Source organism: Dendrobates tinctorius, unplaced genomic scaffold (genome assembly GCF_039654945.1).
Source record: "Dendrobates tinctorius isolate UK_male_01 unplaced genomic scaffold, ASM3965494v1 ptg000246l, whole genome shotgun sequence".
Classification (NCBI taxonomy): Eukaryota; Metazoa; Chordata; class Amphibia; order Anura; family Dendrobatidae; genus Dendrobates; species Dendrobates tinctorius.
In genome coordinates, this window is record NW_027361913.1 from 3,644,569 (window position 1) to 3,670,901 (window position 26,333).

The 26,333-nt window shown below is 42.4% G+C and overlaps 1 protein-coding gene across 2 annotated transcripts in view; it reads right to left on the minus strand.

Moving 5' to 3' along the window:
• Positions 1 to 25,981, minus strand: part of LOC141063211 (mitochondrial glutamate carrier 1-like) — a 43,374-nt gene extending 17,393 nt beyond the window's left edge. The window contains exons 1-6 of one of the 2 annotated variants that reach the window (XM_073557271.1): positions 25,844 to 25,981; positions 16,816 to 16,854; positions 8,745 to 8,842; positions 8,148 to 8,273; positions 8,009 to 8,064; positions 4,890 to 4,980 (exon numbers count right to left, since the gene is read on the minus strand). In XM_073557271.1, the coding sequence (XP_073413372.1) occupies positions 4,890 to 4,980; positions 8,009 to 8,064; positions 8,148 to 8,273; positions 8,745 to 8,764 (293 nt within the window). In that variant the 5' untranslated portion in view covers positions 8,765 to 8,842; positions 16,816 to 16,854; positions 25,844 to 25,981. Of the gene's footprint in view, positions 1 to 4,889; positions 4,981 to 7,051; positions 7,124 to 8,008; positions 8,065 to 8,147; positions 8,274 to 8,744; positions 8,843 to 16,815; positions 16,855 to 25,843 lie in introns of those variants that run through there. The other variant, XM_073557272.1, reaches the window with a different exon arrangement.
• Between the last annotated feature and the right edge of the window lie 352 nt (positions 25,982 to 26,333).

The window sequence follows — 26,333 nt, forward strand, 5'->3', positions numbered from 1 at the left end:
CATCACTGGTTGTGGAAACTTCACACTAGACCTCAAGCAGCTTGGATTGTGTGCCTCTCCTCTCTTCCTCCAGACTCTGGGACCTTGATTTCCAAATGAAATGCAAAATTTACTTTCATCTGAAAACATCTTGGACCACTGAGCAACAGTCCAGTTTTTTTCTCCTTGGCCCAGGTAAAACGCTTCTGGCGTTGTCTATTGGTCAGGAGCAGCTTGACACAAGGAATGCGCCACTTGTAGCCCATGCCCTGATAAGTCGGTGTGTGGACTGTACACCCTGATCAGACGGGTTTTATGCCGGGTAAGAGCACTTCCACAAATATCAGACGTGTCCAGTCAGTGGCCCAATATAGTTCTCTGGTACCGGATAATGAATGGGCATTGGCATCACTAGATGCGGCCAAGGCCTTTGACTCACTTGAATGGCCTTTTCTCCGTGCATGTTTGCAGAGATATGGATTTGGCGAGAGATTCCAAAACTGGGTCAATGTCTTATACATGAAGCCCAAGGCCCGGGACATCGTAAATAGCTCCATATCTGAATCATTTTCATTGCATAGGGGAACCCATCAGGGGTGTCCTCTTTCCCCGGCCCTCTTTGCTCTCGCTATTGAGGAGCTGGCAATTCGTATAAGACTATCCCCTGATATCGCTGGTATAGAGATAGCGGGTCGGATGGATACCATAGGCTTATACGCTGATGATATAGTGATATTTATGGACAAAGCAGAGGAAACCCTGACAAGAGTGATTACTACCATAAATAAATTTAGTAAATATTCTGGCCTTTACATAAATTGGGATAAATCTGCTTTGATGCCTCTTTCCCATGCTCCAATGCCACGACTTGAGACTCTCTCCCTGCTGCCCATCGTGACTAGTTTCAAATATTTGGGGGTTCATATCTCTAAGGGCAGTAAATTTGATCTACAACTCAATATACAACCACTGCTGGAGATGGTCAGGGGTAAATTTGCGATCTGGGGTAAGCTTCCATTGTCTGTAGCCGGACATATTAATTTAATTAAAATGATATTACTCCCCAAGCTTAACTACTTACTTCAACAAAGTGCGGTGGTGGTGCCCAAATCCTTTTTTGCTCATTTAAATTCCCAAATCACATCCTTTATTTTGGGGAAAGCCAGGCCTAAACTAAAGTTGACCACTCTACAGAGACCCAAGGGGGGGGGGGGGGTCAGCATTACCCAATTTCTTTTTATATTATCTAGCTGGACAGGCCAAGGCCTTAAGCACATGGATGCCTGGAGGCCACCTCCCGAATTCTGCGAGTCCCCTTCTTCATGCTGCAGGGACTAGTTGCCCACTAGGTATTTTAGAAGTGAGGAAAATAAATGTCCCAAGACTGCTGCCTCTGCTCCGTCTGGCACGATCAATATGGAGACAGATTTAAGGGAGTGGTTGGATTTGGCGATGTTATAGCTGAAATGCCCCTGTGGAATAATGACTACCTCCAGGTGCTGCGTGAACATCCGTCTGCCGAGTTCTGGGTTCAGTACGGTGTCTCTACGATGGGTGATCTATACGATCATGGTACTTTAATATCCTTTGAGCAATTGCAAGTCAATTGCGGTGTCCCGAGATCCCAGTTTTTCCGTTATCTACAACTAAGGTCAGCTTTTCAATTGCATATGAGAAATTTAGATATGAGTGATGCCATTTCGTCTCTGCCCTTGATAGGGATCCTCAAGTCACAGGGCCCTCAAGGTCTCATCTCCTCTCTATATACATATATGTTGTCAGTGGGGACAGAATGTGCCATAGACTCCGTTAAGAAGAAATGGGAGAGGCTCATTCCTGATACACGGGATGAGGAATGGGAAGAAATTCTGGAGTCACCAATCTGGGTGTCTCCGTCTGCCAACAACAGGATGATACAATTGTACATTATTAATCAATCATATTTGACCCCAATCCGACTCGTTAAGATGGGTCGATATCCGTCATCGGAATGTTTGAGATGTCATTCAATGGATGCAGACTTTATTCATATGATCTGGTGCTGTCCTGTTGTTGTGCAATTCTGGAGAGGGGTGACGTCGTTATTAACATCCTTTGTACAAACGCCTGTTCCCCTCAAACCGCTGATATGTCTGTTTGGAGTGTGGGATGAGGAGACGTGGGGTCATTATGTTGGAATTTTTTTTTACAGGAGACACTGTTCATGGCACGAAAGATACTGGCACTACGATGGATGGGGAATTCACCTCCTTCTCTTGGGTCCTGGATCACTCTCGTAAATTCGATTATCACATATGAAAGGACACTATCAGAATAGAGGGTGCCCAGGTAAATTTAAAAAGATCTGGGAGAGATGGAACTCCTCTCACTTTACCTTGCAGAGCAGAGATGTCGCACAATAAACTGCTTGCTATATAGAAGTAGGCTGCAGAATAGTTAATGTTTTAGTAGATGTCGGTAGAGTTTAGAAGCCAGGCAGGTTCTATTACTGGTACAATAACATAACACCATTGTGATTCAATTGATATTATGTCTGCTTTATTTACATACAGTTGATGCACATATTATGCCTCATGTCTTCATGCTAATTGTACATATCTATTTTGTACTAGGTTTAACATTTTGCACAGAATGTATTGTAAAACTGCTTATGGTTTAATAAACAAATTTAAAAAAAAAAAAAAGTCTGTGTGTGGAGGCTCTTGAAGCAATGACTCCAGCAGCAGTCCACTCCTTGTGAATCTCCCCCAAATTTTTGAATGGCCTTTTCAAGGCTGCGGTTATCCCAGTTGCTTGTGCACCTTTCTCTACCACACTTTTTCCTTCCACTCAACTTTCCATTAATATGCTTGGATACAGCACTCTGAACAGCCAGCTTCTTTGACCTTGACCTCTTGTGTGCTTCCCTCCTTGTGAAGTGTGTCAATGACTGCCTTCTGGACATCTGTCAAGTCAGCAGTCTTCCCCATGATTGTGGAGCCTACAGAAACAGACTAAAGGCCCCTTTACATTTAGCGATGCACCAGCGATCCGACCCAGTCAGGATCGCTGGTGCATCGCTAAATGATCGCTAGTGAGCTGTCACACAGGCAGACCTCACAGCGATGCAGCAGCGACGCAGCGCACGATACTCACCTTTCACACACAGCGATCTTGACGTCCTCCCGCCCGCCTCCACGCATCGCTCGTCGTCACAGCAGGAAGCCCAGCAGGAAGCTGACGACGAGAAATGGAGCCGGACATTCTCGCGCGATCAGCAATGGACAGCGGAGGAGCCAGTCGGAGGTAAGTATCACACATAGCGATATCGCTATAACGTCACTAAATCGGTGACGTTATAGCGATATCGCTATGTGTAAAACCCCCTTTAGAGACCTTTTTAAACGATTAGGAAGCCTTTGCAGGTGTTTTTGTTAACTATTCTAATTTACTGAGATAATGACTTTTGGGTTTTCATTGGCTGTAAGCCATAATCAACAACATTAACAGAAACAAACACTTGAAATAGATCACTCTGCTTGCAATGACTATATAAATATATGCGTTTCACTTTTTGTATTGAAGAACTGAAATAAATGATATATTTGATTATATTCTAATTTTGCGAGAAGCACTTGTACATCTAATTCCTCATTGTAAAAGAAATCTAAAATTAAGAATGCCATGTTAACACTGAAAGTAAAGCAAAAGCTTCAAAACCTTTCAGCTCCATACCATTGACTGATTTACATATGCGTTACAGCATGTCTTAGACTGCATTCACAATTCTGCTTTTAATACTACTATGAGTTGACATCCTGTCAGACACACCTAATAGTATAGCCAAGCTCCTATTATGTAATGCGCTAGGGGTGCACAGCAATTTAGCTCCATCTGCAGAGCTTGAGGCTATTAAACAAAAAAAAAAAAAAAAAAAGAAAAAATGCATACCACCAGAACAAATTCTTTGAAGTCACCGAGTCCTGGAGATTTCAGTTTTGAAGCCTAGACAAATATGGATGCAACTCTGGAAATTTTAATAATTTATTCCAATCTTAGAATTGAATGGCAAATTGCTAGAATACGACATCACTTTACAAGTGGTGGGTTCTGTCCTCCGAAAAGCGACAGAGCCAGAGAATAAAGGGACTGGATTGCTGAGACAGTATGCAGAGGTGTAGCATGCAAAATGGAACCTAAACCCCTTTTTGTGATGGGTGACGGGAATAGCTCCATTTAGGATCCTTGTACAGCTGTGTGCACTGATGCGCCAAAAAGAAGAAGGGTCTTGCTGTCCCTTCATTCTCACGATGAGGTCACGTGCACTCGCTCAGTATTTGGCCAAAGGGAACGAGTAAGCAAGTAATAGTCATTTTATAATTCATTTTCTGCCCTTCTTGTTTTTGAGAAATCCCAGAGAACCTCTTTGAGGCTAAGTGCCCACGCTAGCGTTTTTAAACGCTCAGGAAAAGGATCCCCTTTCCCACAAAACGTGCGTCTTTTTCCGCGCGTTTTTTGACACGCGATTTCTGGGAACATTGGGGATGGCTAAAAACGCTGAGCAATGCGGGAATTAATGAGCATGCTGCGTTTTTAGCCGCTAAGCGATTCCTGAGCGGTTAAAAACGCATGCATTGGCACAAGAAGCCAAAAACGCATGCTAATTAATTTGATGCATGTTTTAAGCATTTCTGCAGTGTCTGATGCGGCTCAAACGCTGCGGAAACGCTTAACAAAACGCATCGTGGGCACACAGCCTAAATATTTCAAGAATTCTTCTTTGATGCATTCAAAGTAATCACGTATTGGGGTAAAATCAGTTTGCCACTCATACCATTAAAATGGAACTTTAAAAAAAAAAAAAAAAAGCAGGTTTCAAAGAGCCCAGGGCAACTCCGTATAAAACAAAATCCTTTCTTCCAAATACTTACCCATCTTGAGTCAAGTGGTGCCTAAAGAAGTCATTAGCAGCTAATTTAATGGCCTTCTCTGGAGTTACTAGGGTCAAATTCACTGCAGCACCTATAAAGAAAACAGCCTGGTTACAAAGACTAACGTGAAGCGGATGTATAGGCAGAAGAACGTACTGCATTCACAGATACTACAATTAAAACAGAGTATCTGACACGATGGATGTGGAGGACAAACTATAGATACACAAAAGTTTTCGTGATTTAGGTTGTGTGTCTTGAGTAGCTATCGCTTTAGTTTACAACTAAATGAATGGCCAACTATTTTAGATAAAATACGTTTACACATATTTATCATGCTCACATATATGTCCCATGTTACTGTGTAATAGAGTAATGCAGAAATTGTATTGCTGTCAAGTATAATCTACTTTGTACAGATTATTATGTGGCATAAATTAGGATGCCTCAAGTGCTCGCAAAGCTATAGGGCTCAGCCCGTTAAGCAAATCTAAAGTCTATCTATCTGTGGCCGTATACTATCCAGTAAGGTTAACACGTGAGGGGGTAACAGTTGTTACTTAGATGCAGGTAACTGCATGACATTGAGAAAGCCGATGGCAAAACGCGCATGGATGTGGTCTGATTGCTGTAGTGTTAGGTCTCAGTTTGGTGGGTAACTTACTGCATTGGACTTCTTGGGACGTTACTATTTAATACTTTACTGACATCTTTCTTTATACAATTCCTGCACTTTAGCTCATCAGTTTTTTGCACTCATGCTTTAATCACACAACACTTTTAATATTTTTTCAGCTTTTTAATATTGTCCAATTGGATTTGTTTTGTTACATTGGTTTATAACGTGTATTTATTGTTTGCTCATATTTTATGGGCATGTAGACTTTTGTGGGCGCTTTTCTTTCCCAGTGTATAAGTGATAATATGGCTTTTCAAACAAGTAGTGAGATTTAGGGGATATAGAAGAAAAAGTAAAGTAAGACAATAGACAGCATTAATGACAATCCATGAAACAGAATAGAACAGAGAAAGCAGAAGGGGGAGTGCAGAGGATAATTCAGAAGACTTCTATCAAGACAGTTCATGAGTTCGACTTCAATACTAATGACAATAGTTCAGCTTTAGGCCTCGTTCACACATTCAGTATTTGGTCAGTATTTTACCTCAGTATTTGTAAGCCAAAACCAGGAGAGGAACAATCAGAGGAAAAGTATAATAGAAACACGTCACCACTTCTGTATTCATCACCCACTCCTGGTTTTGGCTCACAAATACTGATGTAAAATACTGACCAATTACTGAATGTGTGAATGTGGCATTAGGGGGGGGGGGGGGGGGGAAGGATCATAAAATTGGGGTATAAAGTGTGTTTTATAAAAAAAACACATAACTATTAAGTGGGAGAAAAATAAACCCCCAACAATAACTCACTATTCTACATGTCAAAAGCCTTGTAAACCACAGCGTGTACTGTAAGTGTGTATTGTCCCTTACAAGCTAACACTTATGATTTGCATTAGTAAAGGATAATTAACAAAGACAAATACACTTAAAGCACCACCGCAGACGTTTATTTTTTCTTCTTTTACTGCAGAGCTGGAGTGGTGCTTACCCGCCGCCAACTTCACCTTCCATCAGCACCATTCTGGTCGGTCTTCTGAAGTTTGTGACCTGCTGGATCGCTGTAGTGTTTGCCGGAGTGAGCCGGAGTTCAATTTTCAATACAAGTCTATGAGAGCCTCATTCTTGCTCTCATAGACTTACATTGAGCACTTGTGACCAATACTTCTGACTTCTGGTCACAAGATGGCGGCACGGTGAAAAGGTGAAGATGGCGGAGGTATAAGTATAAGAGACTAGGGTCAGTGACCTTAGATTAGAAGAACAACCCCAGCAATGCAAAAGAGAAAAAAAAAAAAAAAAGAAAGCTGGAGTGGGACTTTAATATGTATCTAAATTACTCATGTGAAATTTAGTCACTCCTAACATTTAGTGAACTGTCTTGAAGATGAGACAGAAGTTAATATACAAAAGAGATGGAGGAAAAAAAAGGCCCAACTGATAAAAAAATAAAAATAAAGAGTCCTTTAGAATAAAATATATAAATAATATATATAAAAGTAAAACAAAAATATATAAACAAAAGGTATTTTCCTAATTACAATTGGAGTACATTTAATGATCCATCGTGGCTTCGCCACATCGGCTAGCCCTCAAAATCCACGGCGATAGCTCTGCAATATGAAAAACACAGATGCAACAAACAACATTCTACATACAACAGTCCGGCATATTAAATCTGGACGACAAATACCCATCGAGCCCAATAAAGGCTAAGAAGCATTGGGTCAATATAAGGGTATACAGATTTGATTTATAAGCTACTTTATAGTAACAGATATTAATTATTATCTACAATATAACAATGCTAATATAAAACTATGACGAATATATACTTCAGCAACAAATAAGCAGGATTGCTTTATTATGCGACACATTTATTTACATGTAAATATCAGCGGGCAGGTCTTAAGGCAACATAGATGAACAGGAAACAGGATGCACGAGTAAATGCTCTACAGCAGGCTTACGTTCAGTAGATAATGTATCATTATAAGGGCTCGTTCACACTGGCGAGTAGCCAGCTTATAACTTGGAAAAGATTGCACTTGATCCAATCTTATACTATGGAGCATTACCGGCTAGCGTCTATTTTCTCATGGCGAGTCGGCATAGAAAAACCCCCCGTTGCATGCTGCGATTGGAAGCGTATATCGGATGGCATGAACCCTTACAAGCCTATGTATATATGCCGACTCACAGAATGGAGAAATAAAGTTCTCCAACCTATCTGCACCAGTAAAATAACACTTGGCTCATGCTCGCACCAGAGTTTGAGCTGAGGGTCGCTTGCATTTAGCACCCGATTCTCTCGCATGCGAGAATAATCGGATGCTACTCAGTGTGCCCGAGTCCTAAAGAGTAACATGGTCTCTGGCACTAAACATAAGTCTATATTTTCCAACACTGTTCAGGATGTACAGTAGTAAGTTTATTGCTTATTCTACCACTGCATTTGACTAACTGAGTCAATGAGGTTATACAGATCTATGACATACCTCTATACATCCCAAAGTATCCTTCTGACCGTATAGTCTTTCCCAAACAGTCCCATCTGAAATACACATAAGAAAGGGTTTGTGGACATCCTAAAGTAGACCTTTTGTTTGCTTTCAGGGTTAAATCCCTTTTACTCACATGCTTTTGTATATTTGTTGACCGTTCCTCTGGTTTTGGAGCCGCGTCTTGGTCAAGTCAATCGGAAAAACACAAGTCACACCAATAATACCGGCAATGCCACCGTTGATGAGCTTAGCGGGCAAACTAAAAGTAAAAAAGAGTTTGTGTAAATGAGATGCATTACTAGGCTATCACCCATAGCTTTGTAAGACTGAGTAGTATTACCATAGGCATGTAAAATATAATTCAGTAACATTAGCTTCTCCTTAGCATAAATTGGCTCAACCACAGATTGTATGTGACTGCACAGAAATTGAAGAAAAAATTAAAATATCCAACCAAACCAGGGTTGGATCTTCACATTGTCAGAAGTATATTACAGCAGCTTTTTAGAGCTCCACATCACGTGATGTGTCGATGACCTCTTTAGATACTATACTTATAGGGACCTGACCTATATTAGGCCACCAGAGAAATTATTCTATTGAAAGCTTGATATCATGTCTGACTTTATCCGCACAAGTCACACACTTGCTTCCAAAAATCCAAAAGGTCATCCATTTTTAACAAGCAGCTTTTCAACAAGTGATAAAAGCTAGGTTTAAGAGAACTTACCTAATTTGCTTCTCAGCCATTTTCAAGTATTAGAGTCTGGAAAATCGGTTTGGTCACAGGAGTGCAGGCTCTCGACAGCACCGAAGCCTAACTGAGCTCTGCAAAGAGACGGCACAGATTAAAATACATCAGCTGTTGGTCTATAAATACGCCTCTTGCCTCTGCTCTTGTACAAAGATCAATGAATGCAAGTGACTCATTTCCAGCTCACCACACAGACCACTCAACTGCATGCAACACCATGAATAAAGCACTTGAAACCCCAGCTTAACACATAAAGGGGTCACATGCTTTACGTAAAAATGCGTGAAACAAATGTTCAGTTACCTAGTAGACCATTTAGAAAGGCCAACAATGCATTTCTCAGAATACTTGTCCCCAACTACTGGTCTACCTAAACAGGCTAACAATCACCAACCAAACAAGCAAAACACTTGTCTCAATCATAGTTATCACCAGTGCATTGCCCCTTGTCAACAGGTTATGTACTTCTGATAACATGCAATTCAATGGGCCAAAACACTTATATGCAAGACTGAATACCTGAGACAATGAGGGGAATGAACCACCACCATAAAGTATAATCACTTAAAAATTACAATTTTATTAGATATATCACATAAATAAACAAAATAAAAGGCTGCTGTACACACGCCTCCTGAAGAAGTTCTAACGAAATGTGTGTTAGGGTGGCAGGGACACTCCCGTTTACTAAATTTAAATTCATCCCAGTAACTTGTTTTCCTGGTGCGGTATTCCCCATGGCCGCGTCCTGGTTTCAGTCGCGAGGGCAGCACTGGTTCAGTCACTGTTCTGAGTATACATAGGAGTAGCTGTAACCGCACCCCCCCACACTGATGGACACTGGCTCTGCATGAGACGCGGATGTCGGTCAGTCCCGGGGGCGTGGTTAGAGCTGCCGTTCTGTATTCTCAAAGCGGTGACTGAACCCACCATGGCACCGCCCCCGGGACTGAAAGATGAACGCTGCCGGGGGTATAAAGTTAATTTTCTCCCTGCAGCGTTCAGCTAAGTGCAGCCGCCAGGCAGGTAAGTAACGCTATTAACCTGCTGCTTATCCACATACAGTTGTGGCCAAAAGTATTGACACCCCTGCAATTCTGTCAGATAATACTCAGTTTCTTCCTGAAAACGATTGCAAACAAATTCTTTGGTATTATTTTCTTCATTTAATTTGTCTTAAAATGAAAAAAAACACAAAAGAGAATGAAGCAAAAAGCAAAACATTGATCATGTCACACAAAACTCCAAAAATGGGCCAGACAAAAGTATTGGCACCCTCAGCCTAATACTTGGTTGCACAACCTTTAGCCAAAATAACTGCGACCAACCGCTTCCGGTAACCATCAATGAGTTTCTTACAATGCTCTGCTGGAATTTTAGACCATTCTTCTTTGGCAAACTGCTCCAGGTCCCTGATATTTGAAGGGTGCCTTCTCCAAACTGCCATTTTTAGATCTCTCCACAGGTGTTCTATGGGATTCAGGTCTGGACTCATTGCTGGCCACCTTAAAAGTCTCCAGTGCTTTCTCTCAAACCATTTTCTAGTGCTTTTTGAAGTGTGTTTTGGGTCATTGTCCTGCTACAAGACCCATGACCTCTGAGGGAGACCCAGCTTTCTCACACTGGGCCCTACATTATGCTGCAAAATTTGTTGGTAGTCTTCAGACTTCATAATGCCATGCACACGGTCAAGTAGTCCAGTGCCAGAGGCAGCAAAGCAACCCCAAAACATCAGGGAACCTCCGCCATGTTTGACTGTAGGGACCATGTTCTTTTCTTTGAATGCCTCTTTTTTCTCCTGTAAACTATGTTGATGCCTTTGCCCAAAAAGCTCTACTTTTGTCTCATCTGACCAGAGAACATTCTTCCAAAACGTTTTAGGCTTTTTCAGGTAAGTTTTGGCAAACTCCAGCCTGGCTTTTTTATGTCTCGGGGTAAGAAGTGGGGTCTTCCTGGGTTTCCTACCATACAGTCCCTTTTCATTCAGACGCCGACGGATAGTATGGGTTGACACAGTTGTACCCTCGGACTGCAGGGCAGCTTGAACTTGTTTGGATGTTAGTCAAGGTTCTTTATCCAACATCCGCACAATCTTGCGTTGAAATCTCTTGTCAATTTTTCTTTTCCATCCACATCTAGGGAGGTTAGCCACAGTGCCATGTCCTTTAAACTTCTTGATGACACTGCGCAGCGCACGGTAGACACAGGAACATTCAGGTCTTTGGAGAAGGACTTGTAGCCTTGAGATTGCTCATGCTTCCTCACAATTTGGTTTCTCAAGTCCTCAGACAGTTCTTTGGTCTTCTTTCTTTTCCCATGCTCAATGTGGTGCACACAAGGACACAGGACAGAGGTTGAGTCAACTTTAATCCATGTCAACTGGCTGCAAGTGTGATTTACTTATTGCCAACACCTGTTAGGTGCCACAGGTAAGTTACAGGTGCTGTTAATTACACAAATTAGAGAAGCATCACACGATTTTTCGAACAGTGCCAATACTTTTGTCCACCCTCTTTATGTTTGGTGTGGAATTATATCCAATTTGGCTTTAGGACAATTCTTTTTGTGTTTTTTCATTTAAGACAAATTAAATGAAGATAATAATACCAAAGAATTTGTGTTTGCAATCATTTTCAGGAAGAAACTGAGTATTATCTGACAAAATTGCAGGGGTGTCAATACTTTTGGCCACAACTGTATCTGCAGGCTAATAGCTTTTTTTTCTGGTGACAGGCTCCTTTAAAAGTAACATCCATTGAATCAGAAACCTAGCATAAGGGCTGGCTTACACTAGCGTAGATTCTCATGCAAGAGAATCTGGCAGCTTATGCCAATGACATCAGCTCAAATGCTGTCAGACTTTGCGCACCTTACCTTACTGTGATCTGATTCTCTCCCATAGTATAACATTGGGCTCAGTGCTACCCGATAAAACATTGGATAGCACTCAGCCATGTTCTATGCTAGTGTGACAGAGCCCTTATACATAGGCTTTTCTAGTAAACTTCTTGTTTGGGCTAGTAGCATAAGCTAGTGTTGACAATGCAGCCTACCTATTCTTGTTCTGCCTTATGAGGTAGCAGGGAGTAATTATAGAGGCGGACACGCATATGAGCAAACCCCTGGTCTCAACACAGGAGCCAGACTACACTAGAATCTACATGTCTGAGATGCATGGCGGATCGTCTTTTTCCTCAAATTCCTTAGGTACAAAACCACCGCTGCAATGGAAGAACCAACCGCTGTTGCAATGGTACAGTTGTCAAATATGTCCGTGCACCTTGGCTATTGCAAACAGAGCTCTGACTTCAGTGCTGCCCTTAGTCTCACATTATGCATTGTTGGGGCCTCAAAATAACTAAAAGTGAGAAATACTAATTAACCAAAAGTACATTTTATAGCAACAAACAATTTCTTCACATTCGATTACTTAGCTTCCATACATATCTGTACACTAGAAGAACGCAGGCAGATTTTGCCATGTCAGTTAAGTTGTGTGCACGCAATCTTCAGAAAGTAATCTATTCATTCACAGCTGAAGTTCTTGGAACACTTACATCATTTTGTGAAGGAACCATGTGACTGCATACATCCTAACCGTGACTCCGCATCTGCCAAGTCATCAGACGTTGTAGAAAATACAGAATATAGATCTGAGGAAGACACCTTAGGGAACACAGGGCCTAATTCATCATTTTCATCTTCATCTTTTTTGTCTTGTTTTTTTACACCAAAGTATTCAAAATGCCACAAATGTATCAAAAAATTCTCCAAAAAAAAAAAAAAAAATGCTCTTTATTTCTGTCTTTAAACTTAGTGCAAAACGTTGAGTGTTCTGCTAAATTGTCGCACAATTTGCACAAAAATTACTGGTGTACATAAATTCGATCTGAGGTGGTGAGTGAAGCACATTTGCAGAAAACTTTAGGGTATGTTCCCATGGTTCAGTGAACACATGCAGAATCACCCGCGTTCAAAAGCGCTGCCGGTTACTGACCGTGGGAACATACCCTTTGAGACTTTTTAACCCCTTCACGACCCAGCCTATTTTGACCTTAATGATCAGGCCATTGTTTGCAATTCTGACCAGTGTCCCTTTATGAGGTAATAACTCAGGAACGCATCAACAGATCCTAACGATTCTGAGATTGTTTTTTCATGACATATTGGGCTTCATGTTAGTGGCAAATTTTGGTCTAGTTTTTGCGTTTGTGAAAAAAAAAAATTTTTTGAAAAATTCGCAATTTTCAAATTTTGCATTTTTAGTCTGTTAAACCAGAGTTATATGACACAAAATAGTTAATAAATAACCTTTCCCACATCTACTTTACATCAGCACAATTTTGGAAACAAATTTTTTTGTGTTAGAAGTTATAATGGTTAAAAGTTGACAAGTGATTTCTAATTTTAACAAATTTAATTTTTTTTTTTTTTAGTGACCAAGTCACTTTGAAGGGGTCTATAGAGCAGAAAATACCCAAAAGTGACACCATTCTAAAAACTGCACCCCTCAAGCTACATTCAAGAAAATTATTAACCCTTCAGGTGCTTCACAGGAACTAATGCTACGTGGAAGGAAAAAAATGGACATTAATTTTTCCAACACAAATGTACTTTTAGCATCAATTTTTTCATTTTCACATGGGCAACAGGATAAAATGGATCCTAAAATTTGCTGGGCAATTTCTTCTGAGTACACCAATACCTCATATTTGGTCATAAACCACTGTTTGGGCGCATGGCAGGGCTCGGAAGGGAAGGAGCGCCATTTGACTTTTTGAATGGAAAATTAGCTCCACTTGTTAGCCGTACACCATGTAGCGAATGGAAAGCCCCTGTGTGCCTAAACATTGGAGCTCCCCCACAAGTGACCCCATTTTGGAAACTAGACCCTCCAAGGAACTTATCTAGATGTGTTGTGAGAACTTTGAACCCCCAAGTGTTTCACTAAAGTTTATAGCGCAGAGCCGTGAAAATAAAAAAAAAAAAATCATTTTTTCCCACAAAAATGACTTTTAGCTCGCAATGCTTTATTTTCACAAGGGCAACAGGATAAATTGGACCTCAAAAGTTGTTGTCCAATTTGTCCTGAGTACCCTAGTACCCCAAATGTGGGGGGGGAAACCACTGTTTGGGCACACGTCAGGGCTCGAAAGGGAAGTAGTGCCGGTTTGGAATGCAGACTTTGATGGAATGGTCTGCAGGCTTCATGTTGCATTTGCAGATCCCCTGATGTGCCCAAATAGTAGAAACCCCTCAATTCTAACTTCAACCCTAACTCCAACACACCCCTAACCCTAATACCAACCCCAACACACCCTTAACCCTAACCCCAACACACCCCTAACCCTAACCATAAGTATAACTCTAATACCAATCCTAACCCTAATCCCAACCCTAAACTTAATTCCAACCCCAACCATAATTCCAACCCCAATCCTAATGGAAAAATGAAAACACTTTTTTTATTTTATTATTTTTCCCCCATCTAAGGGGGTGATAAAGGGGGAAGTTTTACTATTTTTTTTATTTTGATCACTGTGATAGAAGATGGCAGCGCCCATGGGGGAATGCCTGGAGATGGAGGATCACCGGGAGTTACAGGGAAGGGGGAGAGGGGGTGGAATCAGACGGCGGGGGAGAGGAGGGCAGAAGAGTGTAGCGTAGGACAGGAAAGAGAGGGGGGCAATACTGACATCGGCAGCAGATCATCGCCATCAGTCTGTGGGGGCAACAGATCGTGGTCTCCAGCCATGGCTGGATTGTAATATTTCACCAACTTTCATTGGTGAAATATTACAATTGCCCTTATTGTTGAAATTGAAGCAGCCAATCAGAGCGATTGTGGCCACGGGGGGGGGGGGGGGGGGGGGAATTATCCCCCCCGGGTCAAGTACAGGAACTCCTGTATCTGCGGGTCTGGTGACATTTCAATGACCCCGATCACCCGACCCGCAGGAACACGATCTCGCCATGATGCCACATAGGCGTCACAGGTCGGATTGGCACAGACTCCTGACACCTACGTGGAGTCACAGGTTGGGAAGGGGTTAAAAAGTTGCAATTGATGAATCAGGTGAAAATCCCAAACCCCGGTCACAAAGACACAAAAATAAACAAAGCGATGAAGCAGGGTTTTAAAAAGGTGCAAATTAAAATAAGATGCAAATGAAAATACACTGAGGCTGTGTGCCCACGATGCGATTTTTAAGCGTTTTTCGGCGCGAAACCGTTTAAAATCTTGTACAGAACGCAGCCCATGCATTCCAATGGCATCCTGCACATGCTGTGCTAATGCTGCGCTTTTTTCTGTGGCGGAATCGCATCGCGGAAAAAAAAATCGCAGCATGCTCATTCTTTTGTGCGGAATCGCAAAGGATTGCCGCGATTCCGCACCCATAGGAATGCATGAGAATCACTTACTTCCCGCATGCGGCTATGCCCACCATGCGGGAAGTTAAGCGTCTCATGTGCGGTTGGTACCCACGGTGTGGAGGAGAGGAGACTGTCCCCTCCAGGCCCTGGGTACCATACCCCTGAAAAAAAAATAAATAAATAAATTAAAAAAAAAAAAAAATTAAAAAAAATCGGGGTACATTTACCTTCCGACGCCCCGCGCTGCCATCCCGGGCCTCAGCGTTCCCAGTAATGCCTTGCGGCAAGGTCCTGTAATGATGCGGTCTCGTGAGATCGCTATAGCAACGCAAGACCAACGTCATCACAGGTCTTGCAAGGCATTACTGGGAACGCTGAGGCCCGGGATGGCAGCGCGGGACGTTGGAAGGTAAATATACCCCGATTTTTTATTTTGTAATTATTTTTTACATTCTTTCTTTTACTATTGAGGCCGCATAGGCGGCCTCAATAGTAAAAACCTGGTCACACTTGTCAAACACTATGTTTGACGAGTGTGACCAACCTGTCAAACACTTTCCAAGCGATGCTTCAAATCGCTTGGAAAGTGCTTGAATATCGCACGCGAAAAACGCGGCAAAATCGAACATAATCGCGCGAAAAAAACGCGCGATTTCTGGGAAGGAGTCCGGTTTTCAGTGTCCGGATTTAAACGCTACGTGGGCACATAGCCTAAAAGCTAGATAAGTGCACATGCAATAATCAATCAGTCCCATAGTTTTCTCAACTGGTATTCCAATATATTAATGCAAGTTGTGCATTCTGCATAGCATGAATTGCCCATTTCATTCACAGGATGTTAGGGAGTTTATCAGATTTATGTCATGTTGTCTAGAGTTGAGCAAATTTGTTCAGATTCGGTTGCTGAATTTGCCACACTCGTGCCATATGGGTAGCCTATTCGTGCTGAATGTATGTTTGCCGATTAGTTCCGAACATATCCGGTAATTTCTACTCCTATTGACTCTAATGTCGTTCGGCTGTTAGACAAATATTGCAAAACCAATATTCGCTGCTGATCGCATTTGGAACCGAATCCAAACAAATTTGCTCAACTATAATAGTGTCCACTTCTTTATGGGATAAAATACATGTTACGTTAATTTTTCTGATAGTTTTGATAGGCAGCGTTTCCATCAAATAAGCAGGTATTGTAGCAAACGATGTAATGTAACACATTAGGTAACTGACGGACAGTCAACGTCTCTCCTCACGTCTCCATAGACAAGAACGTTTGGCTCAGAGAAGCACGTGTTTGCAGAAGAGTAGAATAAGCTACTGGTGGACTCCTAGCCGTAGCGCCATCTTCTTAAGCACGAAAAGATCAGAAAGTCTAAATTTAAGAGCGCCAGTCAAAGGAGAGTTGGGATGCTCCTACATACACTTGATGGTTTGTGGATCTGGTTAATCATGGCAGTTTCTACCTTTCATATGTATTGGCATACAAGGCAATAGGTGAAGAGGATGCAGGAGATGCACTGTACCACAGAACTGTGTGTGACTCCTACCTTTATGGAAACATGCAAAAGAAAACAAAAAAAAAAAAAAAAAAAAAAAAAACACACACGACTGTAGAACAGACACTTCTAACAGAAAACGGTGACCACATTCTAGTTACTGTATTATTTCTTACCAGTGGTTGTTTAGATGTCAGTTAGTCTTCCACACAGACCTAATAGAAACAGACAATGATTAATATTTTGGATGTACTTGATAAGTAAAGAAACAATGTCAGGCTCTGTTCACATTTATGCTATTGTCTCTATTACAAAACGGAAATCATGGCACGAGGCCTGATCTGTCACACCATGAGCCATTACAATAGGTCAATGCCAAGGAGTCTAAAGTGATAGGAGATAAGGTACAGGATCGCTGGTACATCGCTAAGTGGTCGCTAGTGAGCTGGATCTCACCAGCGACATCGCAGGGGTCGGGGGTCACTACTTACCTGTCAGACGAGGCGATCCTGACGCCCTCCCGCCCGCGTCGCTCGTCACAGCAGGAAGCTGACGACGAGAAACGGTCCAGGACATTCTCGCGCGATCAGCGATAACCAGCGGGGGAGCGGTCGGAGGCAAGTATCAGACATAGCAATATCGCTAGCGATATCGCTATAACATCACAAAAACCAGTTATAGCGATATCGCTTAGTGTGACAGGCCCTTTAGTCTCAATTGTTGTTAAATGCATTTGACTACTCAAACGCTTCACCCCCAACTCTGTTTTCACCTTCATGACCAGGCAAATTTTTTAAATTCTGACCAGTTTCACTTTATGAGGCAAAAAATCTGGAACGCTTCAACGTATCCCACTGATCCGGAGATTTTTTGAGACATATTGTACTTTATGACAGTGGCTAAATTTGTTTGATATGACTTGTGCTTATCTCTGAAAATGTTCAAACTTTTAATTTTTATGCCCTTAAACCACAGTTAGGTCACACAATAACATTTCCCACGTCTACTCTACAGCACAATTTTTTTAAACATTTTCTTTTTGTTAAGAAGTTAAAAGTGTTAAAACTTGATCAGCAATTTCTAATTTTTCCAACAAAATGTACAAAACAGGTTGTTGGGTTGTTTTTTTTTTTAGGACCACATCACGTTTGAAGTGACTTTGAGGGGTCTACATGACAGAAAATATCTAAAAGTGACACCATTTCAAAAAAACCACACCCCTCAAAGTGCACACAAAAAAAAAAAAAAAACTTTTTGAATGTAGTTAACAGTTTAGGTTCTTCACAGGAATTAAAGCAATGAGGAATGAAAAAAAGTGTGGTGAGCATCTTGAACCCATAGGTGCTTCTCAGAATTTTATAATATTGACCTGTGAAAATGAACAAAAAAAAAAAAAAAAAAAAAAATTATATATATATATATATATATATATATATATATATATATATATATATATATATATATATATATATATCTCATGTTGTTTTTGCCCCAATTTTTTCATTTCACAAGGGAGATGTAAAATGGACCATACAATGTATTGCGCAATTTTTCCTGAGGACACCCATACGTGGTCAAAAACAACTTTTGAGGCACAGTGCAAAGCTCAAGAAGGGAAGAGGCGCCATATTGGAGTTCAGAATTTGCTGGAGTGGTTTGAGGGTGCCATGTCACATTGAGAGACACCCTGAGGTGCCAGAAAAACAGAAAATCCCCATAAATGACATTTTTGCGGGACGAGTTGACGGTTTTATTGGCACTATTTTCGGTCACAGAACTTTTTTTTTGATTGCTTTCTATTCCGATATTTGGGAGGCAGAATGAACAAAAAACAGCAATTCAGTAATTGCCTTTTTGGGGCATTTTATGCTGTTCCACGTGTGGTAAAAATTCATAAGGCGCCTTTATTTTTCAGGTCAGTACAATTACAGTGATACCAGACTTATATCTTTTTCTGTGTTTTGGCGCTTTTACACAATAAAAACTTTTATAGAAACAAAAATTATTTTTGCATCTCTTTATTCTGAGAGCTATAACTTTATTTTCCCGCTGATGGAGCAGTATGGCAGCTTGCTTTTTTGCAGGACAAGATGATGTTTTCAGAGATACCATTTTTATTTACATTTGTCTTTTTGATTGCGTTTTATTCCACTTTTTGTTCGGTGGTGAAAAAGGGGTCATCTAGTGACAGTTTTATAGGTCTGGTAACTAAGGACATGGTGATATCAAATGTGTACTTTGAGGGAGGGGGGGGGTTTAAACACAAAAATACGTATTTATGGGTATTATAATTTAATATATATATTATTTTTATTTTACTTTTATTTACTTTTTACTTTCTAACTTAGTTCCACTATGGGACTTTAACTTTTTAGTCTGATTTCTGGTATAATGCTATACATCTGTCAGTGTTAGGCCGGGATCACACATGCGAGGAATACAGCGAGAGTCTTGCATGTTAATACCCGTCATTCAGGAGCGGAGCGTGCGGCTCCATGCTCCGATCCGAGTGCCGGTATTATCATGCAAGACTCAGTCGTATTCCTCGCATGTGTGATCCCAGCTTTACACTAACAGAAGACTCCTAGACCATGCTGTGAACCTGGTCTAACAGGCTTTCCGTAGCCTGGTGACCCAGATATAGTCAAGACGACCTCAGATCACCACTGCAACGATCAGACCCTCTCGATTTGTCGTGGGGGCGCCAATCTGATGGGAGAAGGAGCCCCTACCTCATCAAGCCTCCTAAATGCCACGGTCGATATCCATCACATGTTACAGGCTGCAGTAAATTTGAATGGCGTCATTCATCATTACTATTTACATCTTGACAATGAGAATGTTAGTGGGATTTCCCGATTCTTCCAGAGCCTCCACTGTAATCTAACCCTGCTTTATTATGGTTGTCTGGTTACTGTATCCCAAACTGCTTACCAGCTATATATACTCCTTGGGAAGTTACATGGCACATTGTCAAGAGCGTAAACATCGGGTCACTGGTCACATGTATGTATATAGACATTACCACGTGCAATATTTGCAGAGCTTATCAGCAGCAATGTGACAGGCACATGGAGACTACTCTGCCTGTAGTGTCTAGTAATGGTGCCTGGAGGATAAGCTGGCCTTGGGACATCATGAGCAATCTTCTGTGGGAAAACGTTAACGTCAGTTTCATATACGTCAATGGAATTGGTAAATTCCATCAAATGACAGCTAAAAATACAACAGGTACAGAGAGTGTGATCGAGCCCCAAAGCATAAAGCTAGATAAAAAGAAGCCGATATCTGGGTATTGGAGGCTCTCCAACCCTTGAGGTAGAGAACAGGAGAAAAACAGAAATAATTATTTTTTAGGTCATGTTCCCACGTAGCAGAAACCCTGAGGGCCCGATTCATCAAGCAGCTTATGTCAGTTTTCTGACGTAAGGCCGGCGTCACACACAATGTAGAAAAATACGGACCGTATTGTACGCCAGTAATACGCATAAATGGTCCCTAAATAGTGATCCGTATGTCATCCGTTATCAGGGTGTGGCCGCGTATTTTTCCCCATGTAAGCATCAGTATGTAATCCCTATGGCATCCGTATGCCGAGAATTTCTCGCAGGCTTGCAAAATGGATATATAATGGAGCCCAATGACAGGTTTTCAAACACAAACGAAAGGATATATATATCCAACAATGTAGACCAGCTCACTCCTGTGAACCACCTGGAACCTCAGCTGACCTGGTTAACTCCGTTGTGCCCGGATCTGGATGTAGGAGTCCATCCATACAAATGTGAACAACGACAAAGCAAAGTCTAGCAATAACGTGAGCAATCCAGGATGCTGTTAAAAATTTTTTCTTTTTATTCATAAATCCATTAAAATGCAATGGTCCAAGCAGTTCAAAACAGATTCTGGACCGTGAAGAAGGCGGGTTCTACCGCTGAAACACGTAGTCCTATCTGCACGACTTTCCTGCGTTATTGCTGTTTTGAACTGCTTGGACCATTGCATTTTAATGGATTTATGAATAAGAAGAAAAAAATTTTTAACAGCATCCTGGATTGCTCACGTTATTGCTGGACTTTGCTTTGTCGTTGTATATAAACATATACACACACACACACACACACACTGTATATATCTATTCTTTCATTTCTTTATTAAACCTGTCATTTACTGTATCTCGCACTGAATTGCCGGCTTTGCCGGGTGCGTATTTCTCGCAAGTCACACATCTGGTCCGTGGGTAATGCGTTTTTTTTTTGGCGCACCCACAGACTTGCATTGGCGTACTACGATCGTAGTACGCTGACAATCTCAGCATGCTGCGATTGGCTCGGCCCGTAAAAAATACGCAAGAAAAATATGCCTCTCACTCGTCCGTATTTCCCTCTAGTGTGACGCCGGCCTAAAGCATTAAATTTCACAAAAGAAAAATAAAAATCTGCCACTTGCATCATACAGAACTTAAGGTAGACCATAAAAATCCACAAATAGCGCCTTATATATGTTGTGGACTAACATGATTCCACAATTCCAAGTCAGTTTTCCAGCCTTTTAGGTATTTCATTCCCCCCCCCCCCCCCCCCCCCCCCATCTCTCATCGCCAGCTGAGCCTTAGCTTACACTAGGATTCTCCAATAAATATTTTTATTTACTCCTACAGGATATGAAGATCTTCATGGAGTTTTCCTTTACTTAAAAGAACCTGGGTGTGTGGAGGGTGAATATCAATTACACCTTCCCTGATGACAATTGTGTTCCCAATCTCCATTATGATATGGTCATACCTAACCTGTGATCACATCTTAGCCAGTGATATATTTGTGATCTAAAATCTGATCACCAACTTGTCTTTTTGTCTGTACACTGGATTAATTTTTTTTGTATGTCTTTTTTTACATTTTGCATTTAATAAAGTTTTAAAAGTTCCTTCCTGGCGTAGCACCCCATCACTCTCCTTCTTGGTCAAATAGCCTTTACACAGCCTGGAGGTGTGTTTGGGGTCATTGTCCTGTTGAAAAATAAATGGTCCAACTAGACGCAAACCGGATGGAATAGCATGCCGCTGCAAGATGCTGTGGTAGCCATGCTGGTTCATTATGCCTTCAATTTTGAATAAATCCCCAACAGTGTCACCAGCAAAGCACCCCCACACCATCTCCTCCATGCTTCACGGTGGGAACTAGGCATGTAGAGTCCATCAGTTCACCTTTTCTGCATCACAAAGTCACAGTGGTTAGAACCAAAGATCTCAAATTTGGACTCAGACCAAAGCACAGATTTCCACTGGTCTAATGTCCATTCCTTCTGTTCTTTAGCCCAAATAAGTCTCTTCTGCTTGTTGCCTGTCCTTAGCAGTGATTTCCTAGCAGCTATTTTACCATGAAGGCCTGCTGCACAAAGTCTCCTCTTAACAGCTGTTGTAGAGATGTCTGCGGCTAGAACTGTGTGGCATTGACCTGGTCTCTAAGGTCTGTTTCACACTTCCGTTTGTTACCATCAGTCAAGATCCGCCGATTTGGAAAAAAAAACGGATCCGCAATTTTTCTTGGCGGACCGTTTTTTTCCTCATAGACGTGCATTATCGGCCTATCTTGACAGATGGTCGTCCGTTTGATCCGTTTTTGTACGTCCGCTCAGCAGCCTGGAAGGAGCATATAACGTTTTTTTTCGTGTCCGGATCCGCTATTTGCCGATTTAACCCGCGTTTGTCTGGCTGCTGAACAAAATTGACAAAACTCTCTCTCTCTCTCTCCCCCCCCCCCCCCCCCCCCTTTTCCCCAGGCACGGTTCCTTTAAATTTTTACCTTCGGCGGATCCATACAGCCGCCGATCCACTGACCCCCGTTTCTGTCAGTCCGCCTGCGGATCCGTTTTCCACCATTTTGGCAGATTTTAACTGACAGAAAAAACTGAAGTGTGAAACAGGCCTAATCTGATCTGCTGTTAACCTGCAATTTCTGAGGCTGGTAACTCGGATGAACTTATCCTCCGCAGCAGAGGTGACTCGGTCTTCCTTTCCTGGGGCGGTCCTCATGCGAGCCAGTTTCTTTGTAGCGCTTGATGGTTTTTGCCACTGCACTTGGGGACTCTTTCAAAGTTTTCCCAATTTTTCAGACTGACTGACCTTCATTTCTTAAAGTAATGACGGCCACTCATTTTTCTTTACTTAGCTGCTTTTTTCTTGCCATAATACAAATTCTAACAGTCTATTCAGTAGGACTATCAGCTGTGTATCCACCAGACTTCTGCACAACACAACTGATGGTCTCAACCCCATTTATAAGGCTAGAAATCCCACTTATTAAACCTGACAGGGCACAACTGTGAAGTGAAAACCATTTCCGGTGACTACCTCTCAAAGCTCATCATTGAATGCCAATAGTGTGCAAAGCCGTAATCAAAGCAAAAGGTGGCTACTTTGAAGAACCTAGAATATAAGATCTACAGTATTTTCAGTTTTCACACTTTTTTTTGAATTATATAAATGTGTTAATTCATAGTTTTGATGCCTTCAGAGTGAATCTATAATTTTCATAGTCATGAAAATAAAGAAAACTCTTTGAATGAGAAGGTGTGTCCAAACTTTTGGTCTGTACTGTATGTGGCGTCATGAATTGATTGCCCTCCTGCGGGTCGGGTGACCGGGGTCACTGAAAGGTCACCCGATCCACAAGTACAGGGGGCTTTGTACTTCAACCCGGGGGGGGGGGGTGTTTTAGCCCCCTGTGGCTACGATAGCTCTGATTGGCTGTTGAAAGTGAAACAGCCAATCAGACCAATTGTAATATCTCACCAATGAAATATTACAATGCAGCCATGGCCGATGCTGAAATATTTTCACGGTTCTGTGTTATAAACTTCTGTGAAGCACTGGGGGGTTCAGAGTGCTCACCACACATCTAGTTATGTTCTTTGTGGGGTCATGTTTCCAAAATGGGGTCACTTGTGGGGGAGCTCCATACAAGATATGGTGTCCGCTAACGATTGGAGCTAATTTTCCATTCAAAAAGTCAAATGGCGCTCCTTCAATTCCGAGCCCTGCCATGCACCCAAACAGTGGTTTATGACCACATATGAGGTATCGCTGTACTCAGGACAAATTGCCCAACAAATTTTAGGATCCATTTTATCCTGTTGCCCATGGGAAAATGAAAAAATTGATGCTAAAAGATTGTTTTTGTTGGAAAAATTAAAATGTCCAATTTCTTTCCTTCCATGTTGCTTTAATGCAGTGTGTGCATTATGATGTATTCACACTGCGGGGCAGGATCTGGGGCCTCCAAAACACGCAGGCGTGATCGCCTGTCAGTTCAGGGGCAGCGCGTACTGCGCATGCCCGAGAACTGTTTTCACAGAGCAGACGCTGGCATAGGAGACAGAAGGAGGCAGGGCCCAGACGGCAGAGCAGGGGCATGATGGATGGCTATGGGAGGCGGGGCACAGATGGCAGAGCAGGGGCATGATGGATGTCTGTGGGAGGTGGGGCCCAGACACCACAGAGACTTGATTGATGGCGGGGAGGAGGCTGCTTCAGGGGGACACACCATACCTATGGGACGCATTACAGGTATGAGGATCTATTTCTAAAAGTTAATATTTCGGCGTTACTAGGGGTCAGAAACGGAAGAGCCACCTTCACAGAATGCAGCCTTAGTGCTGCTGAAGGTGGCTCTTTCAGTTAAAAACACCCAGGGGGCGGTGACAGGTTCCCTTTAAGTAAACATGTGGGAAATGTTATTTGTTAAAGGGAATCTGTCACCCCATTTTCACCCCATAAGCTGGGGCCACAGCCATCAGGGGCTTATCTATAGCATCCTGTAATGCTGTAGATAAGCCCCCGATGAAACCTGAAAGATAAGAAAAACACGTTAGATTATACTCACCGGGGGGCAGTCGGGTGAGGTGGGAGTCGCGGTCCGGTCCGGCGCCTCCCATCTTCATACGATGCCATCATCCTCCTTGAAACACCCTCAGCTCCTGCACACGCGTACTTTATCTGGCCTGTTGAGGGCAGAGTGAAGTACTGCAGTGCGCCGGGAAAGGTCAGAGAGGTGCGGCGCCTGCGCACTGCAGTACTCTGCTCTCCCCTCTGCCAAAAACCGTTCTGGAAGCAAAATACTCTCTCTCTCTCGAGAGAGTCCTATTGCTTTAAATTTCAGACATTGATGGCTGAAATGGATCCGTAAAAAAAAAAAAAACGATCCGGTGCATCCGTTTGTTGTCAAGTGGAAACGGATCCTTTATTTAATCTTTGGCGGATTTCAACTGACGTCAAAAAACTGAAGTGTGAAGCAGGCCTAAGCCCCTGATGGCGGTGGCCGCAGCTGATGGGGATCTGTCACGCCATTTTAGCCCTTTGAACTATTTTGTGTCACATAACTCTCTGGTTTAACAAAATAAAAATTCAAAATTGAGAAATTTTCGCCAAATTTCCGATTTTGTCACAAATAAACGCAAAAATTATCGACCTAAATTTACCACATGAAACCCAATATGTCACGAAAAAAACATCTCAGAATTGCTAGGATCCGTGGAAGCGTTCCAGAGTTATTACCTCATAAAGGGACACTGGTCAGAATTGCAAAAAATGGCCAGGTCATTAAGGTCAAAATAGGCTGGGTCATGAAGGGGTTAAAGGACAGTACAAGGTCTCATCATAGTTTATCCTACGGGTGCATCCAGCAGGTCACAGCTCGGTCTGCAGCAATCAGGACGCCTCGATAGCGCTGCAGCCAATCAGTGAGCTCAGCGGCTCGCGGCAGTCATTGGCTGCAGCGCTGGAGACAATCACATACAGTAGGAGCCACAAGGTTGGGCCTGGGGAGAGTAAAGCACAATATTTGTGGGGTTTTTTGGAGGGGGTTGAGAGTTTCAATATATTGCAGCTGAAGGACTTGGAGTTTTCCAAAACTGATAAACCCCTTTACGCTGATGAATGACAAAAGACGAACATTCAGTCTAAAAATTACAGAAAAATGTCTTCTGGATAAATAAGTCTCTGGATACGCGAGAGACATAAGACTAGTCTGACTTTAGGCATAACCTTATTATTATTATTATTATTATTATTATTATAACCTTCTGGTTCCTGTGACAGAATTAACCCCAGCCGTGCCAGGGATACACAGCAGTGAGAGAAGCCACCGTGTAATATAATATGACGGGCTCATAGACGAGTTGGCATCCCGAGACCCGACTACTCACCCACAATGACGTTCGGTGACAGAGGACAGACTCGGGGCAGCGCTCGGGAGGAGGAGGACGTCCTTATATCTGAGGTGCAGAGCTCCGCGCTGCTCAGTGACCTAAAGCAAAAAGAAGGAGGACAGCCGACTGCAGAAGTCCCCTATGCCGAGGGCGGGACTAAGAAGCGCAGAGCCAATCCGCTGCTTCATAACCTGAAAGCCGATGTGTCAGCGTCCAATCAATAAATCTGTAATACCGGTTATGACACGCCCCTTAGCGTACAGAATTCAAATAGTGTCAGCCACACACAGGCCTGTCAGCGCCCATGGGGGAGGGGGCAGGGCCGCACCTCAGTCAGCTCTGTGTCTCGGCCCGCGCTCGTGTTGGGACCTGGAATTTTCCACAGAGTCAGACATGATAAATGAGACGACATTCTGTGGTTGAGGTTCAGCCCTGAGGGCCCAGAAGCGAGTTCAGTAACGTGACCGCTGCTACCATTATACCAGCT